Raw genomic sequence first — 10,084 nt, forward strand, 5'->3', positions numbered from 1 at the left:
ACCTTAGTGTTATAATATTGAATACATCTTTTTAATATCTTATTAAAAAAAATAAATGTTAAACCGAATTTTATTTAAAAGAAAAAATTACCTTAAAACAAATAAAAAAGACCATTCACTTTTTTAAAAGATCGATGTGAAGAATTTATTGCTACTATTTTAACAAGTTGAGTAGAATTCATAGAGTGAAAGAGGAATATTGATCATATAATAATAATAATAATAATAGGATGAATAGTTTGTAAGTTGTCGTATTAAAAGAGTGAGATTTTTAAAGAAGAGGACATTTAATTGTAACGGCAACACACAAAATCAACGTGGGTCTGTCCCAATAAACAGCCAAATGTTTTCACGTGAATTTTCTTACGTAAAACAAGAATGGTATTATTATGCTTAATATTTATATTTATATTTATATTTATATTTACATTTACGATGACTTCAAAATTTTAGTCACAGGAATAATCATGTTGCTAAATAGTATTTCTAATCCGCGTTCTGCCAGACATCACTATATTTCTTCATTCTAATATCATCTTATAATTATATTTTTTTATCCTTATAACTTTAATACTTTTTAATTTAATAAATGAATTTTTTTATTATTTTAAATAAAAAAAATATTATAATTTTTTAAAATTTCTGGCCAAATTCTAACAATTTAGCATATTATCTATTTTATATTTACAATGGATAATTGTATAGAATGACAAACTAATAATATAAAATAAATATAATAGCTATCGTTTGATTTATTTGTGTTCCATAGCAAACTGTTTGTCAGTCCCTCTATCCCTCATATTCTCACTCGCCACTCTCCCTTTCTGGCTCGCTTCCTTCGCTCGCATCTCTGGCTTTATGCAATAGAATTGTATAAATTGTGTTTCCAATTGTTAAAACGAGAAAAAAATTATATATACATATGCAAATACATATATCTCCGTCTTATACACTTATAATTATACAATAAAAGTACTTCCCTGCGCAAATACATATATCTCCGTCTTATACACTTATAATTATACAATAAAAGTACTTCCCTGCCCAAGTCTTTTTTATCTTTCTCTTTCTCGTTTTATACAAATTCAAATTGTATATAATTTCTCTCTTTCTCGTTTTATACAATTCGATTCAATTGTATATTCCCTGCCCAAGTCTCTTTTGCCTTTAACCCTTTCTCGTTTTATACAAATTCAAATTGTATATAATCGTCCTATACACTTATAATTAGACAATTCGTTTTATATACTTCGTTTTCTACAATTCTCTGCCCAACTCTCTTTCTCTTTCTCGTTTTATACACTTCGTTTTATACAATTCGCTTCAATTGTATATGTATAGCGAATTATACATATATATGTTTGCTATGAAACGCAATTATGTAAACTTTACTATAGCATACAAATATGATTTATATATTTGCTATATGTGAAGTTGTAGTTAAGTTATTAATGATTACATGAACCAAAAACTAATCTCTCAACTGCCAAATTATTGAATACTATGACAATTTGATACTTGATTTTGAGATTTAACGCTTAATTTTGTGTTTAAAAGTTAGGTTCAGGTCGTAGTTACACTACAAAAGAATAGTTTGTATTGGTAATTAAGTAACGGTAATAGTTTATTTGTCGCGAAAAATATATTTTTAACGTTAATTTTATATATGTTTCTAAAGCCTTTAGGGACACTGAATCTAATGTCACTTTACTAACGTCGGTAAAAATTTTAGTGCTCTTTATTAATGTGTATATTTATTGTCGCTAAAACTTATTTTTATTATAGTATTATTATATAAAATATGATCCTGAAACCTCAATACTCGACCTAAAAATTCTTCTTCGAAAGCTACAATAAAAGAAATGGAGTAATATATTAACTATGGATGTTAAAGACATTTGAGAGTATAACATATTATATCAAGTATCTGGTTAGTTAATCGATGAATAAATGGCAAATTGGTAAGTCTTGAGAACAATGCAAGAGAAAATGTGATTGACATAAATGATAGCAATATCTAGTTGACAAGATATCAATTGTTAAAAACAATGCAAGGGAAAATATAATATCTATAGAAAGTCAATTTGTTTTTAAATAAGTCTATTTTAATGATATAAATATATTACAGATTTAATTTTAAATTATTTTAGATATATGAATATCCAAAATACCTTATAAATTATTAATAATTATCCCTATCCGGATAATCCAATAGACATTATTGCATTACCTATTTGTACACCTAATAAGTCAAAAATATACCTTACTCATTAGACATCACCTCATACATTCAATACCTAAGTTCAATGTGTTCTAATTTGTTACTAATTTTTACTCTAACTACTTCTTAGATATTTTTATTTTTATTGTCAGCATATAATTTATATGACATGATTTATTAATTCACAGGATCTTATCAATGCTTCTGTTACATTTCCTCAGTAATGGTTTCATTACTTGCATAAATTCTGTTAAAGAATGACAAAAGTCCCACATCGGTGGTTAATGACATGGGTGGACTCCTTATAAGGCTTGGACAATCCTCCTCCCTTTGAGCTAGCTTTTGGGGTATGAGTTACGCCTAAGACCTAATTTCACAAATTCTTTATTTAGATGATTGTGATAGCAACAATTAAGGCAATTTGATATGAATATTTTATTTGGATATTCGTTTTTACAAGAAAAGAAACAACTCAAACTTGTAGACTCAAACTAAAATTTCAAATTATATGAAATAAATTAATTTTATAAAGGTCAAGAGGAAAGTGATTAATCACTTGTAAAATGTGACCAATATAAAAATTTTAAGGTGAGTCAATATAACATTAACCACCAAAGAATATAGTGTAACACTTAAAGTTACTTTCTCTTTTATCAGATAATTCGATTTTATTCTTTCTAAATTAGCAATATAAATATCGTATCTTGAACAGAAAAAAAAGAAGAAGGTAGAGCATTAAAATGTACTAGGGGGTGGTAGGTGTCTACATAAAGAAGGAATGCAGAATTATAAGTTTTGGATCTGGAGCTACAATTTAATGAATGCCTCATGTGACCAAACAACTTTCCTTGAATCTCACCCATTGAATAATTTGGTTCTTGCAAACATATTTTCAGGAAGATTAATTCCTTTATCCCTATTTTTCTCCCCCCTTATTTGCATGGAGGAACCAAAAAGCAATGCCTACTATTATACTTTCTTCGTTCCATTTTATTTAAGTTATTTGATTTTACATAAAGTTAAGGAAAGAAAAATAATATTTTAAAATTTATAATCTAAAATAAGTAAATGATGCTTGTATATCTATAAATATTTTCAGTAAGTATAAATTAAACATTTCACAGTTTTATAGTTACTTAATATAAAAATATATCAAAAAAATAAATAAATAAACAAATATATATATATATATATATATACAAATAAATCTATTTTTTAGATTAACTAAAAAATGAGTCACTTAAATCGAGGCAGAAGAAATACTTTCTCTGTCCCTATTTGGTTGTCTACTTTAGAAATGACACACATATTAAGATAGCAATTATTAGCATAGTGAAATTATAATATTACCCTTATTAATTATGATTTCAAAAAGGATGGATTAAAATTTGGAAATTTTCAAAAAGTTTAAATGAGGGTATAATAGGGAAACTTTTTTTGTCCTTTCTTTATTTGTCAAAATAAATAGGGATAACTAAAAGATAAAATATGGACAAGTAAATAGGGACAGAGAGAGTAACTAATTTATAAATTTGAATAGTAAAATGTGTTCTTTTTTTTTTGGTCTTTAATGGAAGTCTAGAAGTCAAACATTTTTCAAAATATACAGTTACACATTTGAAAACATTTTTATTATATGGTCTCAAAATTTAGACTTGTTCAAATTGAAAAAATGTTCCTTTTACATCCACAGTTTGTGATGTACTTTTTAAATTGAAAAGCTAATAAATAAGATAATCTCTCTAAAAACAATGATATTATTGGATTATTATTTTGAAATTAGAAGAGTATAGTACTAATAAAATTACAAAAAAAGTTTTGCAAAATATAAGAGAGTGATTATAAAGTAACATCCAAATGCTTTGTGTATATATAACACATTAAGAAGTCATATTTGTACATGAGTTATGACTTGTGAAAAAGATACTGCAAACAGAGTTGTACTTTTTTGGCTAAAAGTACCACCAATCACACTCTGGTGGGGCCCCACGGTGTTTGTACTTTGTCTCATTGTTATATTTTTTTTTATTTGTATTTTTTTCATATTTTATTAGATTTTCTTTTATCATTCTGCATCTTTCCACTTCATTTAATTAGTACCACAATAAATAATATTATCTTACACTAAAATGAGATCTTATTTTCTATCCTTTATTTAAGAGATCACTAAATTTAATTTGTAATGTTGTAATTTACTTCGAGTTTTTAGTTGTTGATGAATTATCCACGCAAGAACATTGTTCCATAAAAAAGAAATGAATAAGTATACATTTTTTTAGAAGAAGAAAAGAGAATTAGGAGGTGCTTTAAGAAGCCAATACATCATTATCAGTTTTTTAAAACTCAATTATTATGCTAATTGAATTTAAAAATACTCCTATCTTGTAAAATAATTGAACTCTGTTTTTTCAACGAAGAGTTTCATGCTCTTACGAGAGTTTGAGACTATTTGTCACATTGAATATGTATATAAATTTAGTTAGTCAAGTAGAATTTTGATTTTTAAGAATAACAATAGGTAGAAAATAAAATTAATAATTTACTCCAAAATTATAAGTGTTTTCAATAATTCTCTCTAAGTGATAAAAATATCTCTAAAAAGTATAACAAATAACTTACTATAACATGTTAAAATTCAAAAAAAAGAATCTACACACTATAACTATATACTTAGCTAAGTAATTATATTTTTAATTAATTTATATATATAAAAGAGTAGAGAAAAATGGTGTCGAAGTGTCAACGCCGTTAGATTTTTTGGATATTAAAAAAGTGGTTAGCTTGTCTCCATCACTCATCACATGCTCTCTCTACCTCTCTATAGAAATAAAATATACATATATGTTATATATAAGTACATTAATATTTATATTTAGCTACTCTTTACATTCATGGATCTGTCTTCCCCCACTATACCCAATTATGCTACTCCTACACCTCCTACCCCACTACTCTCTTAATTCCTATATTCATCACATTTAAATCAATATAGTACACACTGGATACTTTTAAATACCAACTCTAAGTTCCATCCAATATTTCTTGCTTGGCTCGATATACTTTTCTTTTTAGTCCGTGTAACGTGTTTCTATAAGAATTTTTGATATTAAGGGTTTGTGATTGTAGGGTAGAGTGATAGATAAGAGAGTGGGACCAAGTACATATTCCATAATAATGAATGAGCATGTAGGACATGTACCCCACCATAATAGGCTCCTCTCCATTATTTCACTAACAAAATGGAGGACACTATAATAACTGAAAAGAGGAGGCAGCAGCAGCAGAGATGACCATTTGTTTAAACTATCACATAGATAGTGAAAAAGGAGTGATCATAGGTTATTTTTAATTGACAGTATAACATTTCATCTAGTCTTTAGATAAATAAGAATGTAAAAAAAGATACGATTTTCTTCCAATTTTATTTGTTTTGCTCTTCTTGATCAAAGATATATAAAACATATACAAACATCTTCTTCCAACTTACAACATTCCATGTCCCTCCTCTCTCTCTCTCTCTACTAAAGACTTCATATACCATTAAACTCTATCATGAAATTAAACCCCTAATCTAATCTTAGGATTAAAAAAGGTAAATAAGTAAAACAAAGCTAAGGTAAGGATCAAAGGGAAAATTAATCTCCTTTGTATATTATGGCATTAATTAAAGACTAAGGAAGTCATTTAGACTATGATGAATGCAGCAGAGCCACACTTCTCACATCACACTGCAGCTGTTGGTGTTTTCATCACTGAAGAAGGTGCTGTAGTTATCACTTGGAGGTGGTGGATGGCCGTAGTAATACGGGTTGTATGGTGCTGGAGGTGGCATGTAATTGACAGCTGGTGGTGGTCGAGCGTACATCATTGGTTGAAACCTCTCGTTCCCATTGGCACGCTGCTGCTGTTGTTGTTGCTGCATCATCATAGCTGCCATTTGTTGCTGCTGGTAGTAAGGATTGCCAGCCATGACTTCAGGACCAGCACCTTGGAAGTAGCCACCTGCATTACCACCACCACCTCCACCTCCACCGCCCCCCATTGCCGCCCCTGCTGGTAGGCCTTGGACTGCTGAAACATGGCTCATTTGCCCCACTGGATTACCCATTTGACCCATTGGAAGACCACCCATTTGGCCCACTGGAAGACCACCCATTTGACCCATCTGCCCCATTGGATTAGGCATGTTTCCCAACTGGCCCATGTTTACACCTCCACTCATAGCCATCATCCTGTTTGGCATGCCTTGAGGCATCCCATCATTTCCTCCACCTCCTTTTTTGGCCCCATTCCCATTCATGTTAGGAATATTGCCAGCACCACCACCGCCACCATTCTTGTTCTGTCCACCACCACTCGGCTGCCCTCCACCATTCTTGCCACCCTTTTGAGCAGGTGGTCCTCCACCTTGATTTGGATTTCCCCCATTACCACCGCCTTTCTTACCACCGTTATTTCCGCCCATGTTAATCTGAACAGGGACATTACCACCACCTTTTTTCCCATTACCACCACCGCCATTATTGCCACCATTGTTACCGCCATTTCCACCCTTCATAAGCTGAGGATGCTGCCCATTCATCATCATCATGTTAGGCATCTGACCTCCCCCACCATTACCACCCATCATCGGCTTCATCTGAGCTCCAGGATTACCACCCATCATTGGTGGCTTCATCTGAGCTCCTCCTCCTCCATTACCACCCATCATTGGCAGCTTCATCTGAGCACCACCACCTGCACCTGGGCCCATCATCCCCTTCATCTTCGCCGGGATATCATCCAGTTCATCATCCAACTCATCCTCATCAAAATCATCATCCTCATCATCAGTCAAATCATCCTCATCAAAATCATCATCAGTTAAATCATCCACCTCAGGCATGGTAAACTTAACAGCCTTTGGATTCTGGTCTTTCCCCATCGGGGGAAGTTTCAAGTCCTTGAATTGTGGGGGCAGCTTCAGATCTTGTAAATTCTTCAACTGTTGAAGTTGCTGCTGATTTGGCATTTGAGCTCCTCCTCCTCCACCTTTAGCCTGATTGTTCCCACCTTTCTGAACTTGGCCTTGGCCTTTGTTATTGCCACCTTTACCATTATTATGCTGATTTTGTTGGTTGTTAACAGCCTTGGGAGCACCCCATAACTCTGCATGTTTCCCACTCTTGGCTAATTTCTTGATCAGAGTGGCAGCCTCTACATTTCCAGAAACAGTCACTTTTCCTTGTTCTGAATCTATGTTTGTCTTATAAACCCCTGGATATTTTAAAAACAGAGTATAAAACAAGCCATATATAAATCATATTTGGATATTCATATATTGAGTCTTGGGGATAATACCTTCAATCTTTTGCAAGATTTTCTTTACTTTATGCTTACACCCATCACAGTGTATATTGACTTTAAGGACACAAGTCTGCATGCACAAGCAAACCCAGCCAAACCCAACACAGAACAGAGTAAAGTAATTAACTTTCTCAGAAACAATAGTGAATAAATCCATAACAAGTTTTGATCTTTCATTCAAACAAATACTAATTACTTCATAAAAATGGAAACAGAGGATCTTGAATTAGAAACTCAAGCAACCCCCCCAAAAAAAACAATTTACACACACACACATTATTAGAATGAGCCAATTGAGGAAAGAAAAAAGTACCTGGATCTTCAAGAACTCTTCTTTACTCATATCTCCAAGCTGATGAACAAAAAATCAAACAAAAGGGGTAATATTGAAATGAGAAAAGATGAGATTTTTATAGATAATAGATCTGGAAAGAAACTAAAAATCAACACAAAAATGGTGAATTTACACACACACACACTAAAAAACTCAAACACCCCCTTTCTCCATTCTTTTTTTTTCTTTTTCCTCAAATGGGGTTCTACCAAACAAACACAAAGAGCAAAATGTGAGGAAAAACACCAATCTTGATGAGAAAGAAAAGAAAACTGAAGTGATTTAGAGAAGGAAGAAAAGGAGAAAGTTTTCAGCAATGGGTAGTAAACATTATTATAACTTCTCTAGTTCCTCTATTTCAGAGTTAAAGAAAAAGAGAGAGAAAGAGGTAAACACTCAAAGAAAGAGCAGACTGGCACAAAGAGTGAGAGAAAAGAGAAGAGAAGGGTGGCCTATAAATGTTCTCACTCACACTTCTTTGTTTTTGCCCTTTATTTATTATTGTAAATTTTCATTTACTTTTATTAGTTTTAGGGCTTTCTTGGAAAATAAAAGAAAATGTAAAAACTCTCCGTCTCTTTTCAATTTTCATGTTATTCTTATTAAAAATTAATTTAATTAATTTTTAAAATTATATTAATTGATATTTATGATTAAAAGTTTTTCAATATTAAAAAAATACTATATGTTATAATGTTTTGTATCTAAATATAGTAAAATATTAATTAAAATTTGACTTTGAAAAAACATGACAATTAAAACAGAACGAAAGGAATAGTCAATATTATCCGAAGAAGAAAACTTTTTTTGGCTTTTCCCTTTTTTACATTTAATTTACTTCTTTTGGTTTAGGGGCTTGGATGACTTAAACTAGTTGGCTTCTTGGCTTGGCTTAATGGCTTGTTGTGAGTTGGTTGTAAGTTGGTCAGCAAAGTATAATAAAACTAAGAAAGTGACAAAACTGATAAATAAAAGAAATTATTTATTATTCAACAAAAATGAATAAACTCTTGGCAGAATTTATCCCAACAAGGTAATAATGTAATAAATGTGGTAGGAAGCAAATATTACTCTCAAATTTTGGACCTTATGCAGCAAATTACTGCAATTCTAAAACTTCCTTTTAATTATTTTAATGATTTTTCATTCCATGATTTAATTTATTGATTAAAATTTTGAGTATCACTTATTTATATCAAGTCAATATATAATTGATAAATAATGTGTATTTAATTTTTTTATTAAGATTAAATTATTTCATTTTGTAGAAACAGTTACGCACATAGATATTTACCATGTTTTTGGAAAAAAATTCATAAAAAGTCATTCAATTATACAAATTTGATTAATGAATGCAAATAATGTGATGGCCAAATATTATTCATAATTTAAGGAAACAAAGTTCGATAGTGGACTCTCTTGAAAATAAAGGAAGGAAGGAAGTCAATTTGAGTTTTTTTGCTTATTTTATTTTTTAGGTCTTTCTCATAATTTGGAAAATTATATTTAATCTGATAAAGAGAGGAGGTATTTGACCGAAAAAGTTACTGTTTTGACGTGTAATTATTTATGTAGTTACCTAATAGTTCTGAGTCCAATTTATTGATTTATATTTTGTCGTTACCAATAAAAAATAAACTTTCTTCGTTCACAATTAATTATTATAATTTTTTTATAAAGTTAAATTATAAAAAATTTGACTAATATTTTATGATGTATATTTTCATTATATTGATATGCAAAAAAACTGTAATTTATAGTATTTTTATATGGTTTTTGAATATCTATTTTTTTTAAAACATATCTAATTAACATAATCTAATTTAACTTTAAAAATTAGTCAAATTAACTTTTAAAAAACACAAAATAACAAATAAAAGTGGACAGAGAGAATATATCTTGCTAAAATATAAACCTTTTAGGACCTAATTAAAGTGAATATGACTACACTACATCAAAGATAATCATTAGCGACTATTATTTTTTAATTGTTGTTAAATATATATTTTAGCGGCAATTAACACTCTTTGTATATGTTCTTAAAACCTTTAGCGATATTGGTTCTAATTGCACGTAATTAGTGACGGTAAAGACTTTAGCACTCTTTATTAAGGTCAATATTTACTGCCGCTAAAAGTTGTTTTTGTTATAGTGCTAATAATTTCGATTATACATTATTTAGG

At 30.1% G+C, this 10,084-nt stretch overlaps 1 protein-coding gene across 1 annotated transcript; it reads right to left on the bottom strand.

Annotated features, from left to right (window-relative positions):
- Nucleotides 1-5,614: 5,614 nt before the first annotated feature.
- On the bottom strand, nucleotides 5,615-8,361 carry LOC107007779 (heavy metal-associated isoprenylated plant protein 33). The gene is made up of 3 exons (XM_015206548.2): nucleotides 7,881-8,361; nucleotides 7,562-7,637; nucleotides 5,615-7,477 (listed from the first exon to the last, which is right to left on the bottom strand). The coding sequence occupies exons 1-3, from the start codon at nucleotides 7,908-7,910 to the stop codon at nucleotides 5,940-5,942; spliced, it is 1,644 nt and encodes a 547-aa protein (XP_015062034.1). The 5' UTR covers nucleotides 7,911-8,361; the 3' UTR covers nucleotides 5,615-5,939.
- Between the last annotated feature and the right edge of the window lie 1,723 nt (nucleotides 8,362-10,084).

The sequence above is a fragment of the Solanum pennellii genome, chromosome 1 (genome assembly GCF_001406875.1).
Source record: "Solanum pennellii chromosome 1, SPENNV200".
NCBI classification, from domain to species: domain Eukaryota; kingdom Viridiplantae; phylum Streptophyta; class Magnoliopsida; order Solanales; family Solanaceae; genus Solanum; species Solanum pennellii.

Bases quoted from the DNA above. Each gene is read 5' to 3' on its own strand.
- LOC107007779 (XM_015206548.2), bottom strand. From the start codon at position 7,910: ATGAGTAAAGAAGAGTTCTTGAAGATCCAG. The intron at 7,638-7,880 runs GTACTTTTTTCT...TTGTGCATGCAG, and splicing joins AAGAGTTCTTGAAGATCCAG to ACTTGTGTCCTTAAAGTCAA. The intron at 7,478-7,561 runs GTATTATCCCCA...TAAAATATCCAG, and splicing joins AATCTTGCAAAAGATTGAAG to GGGTTTATAAGACAAACATA.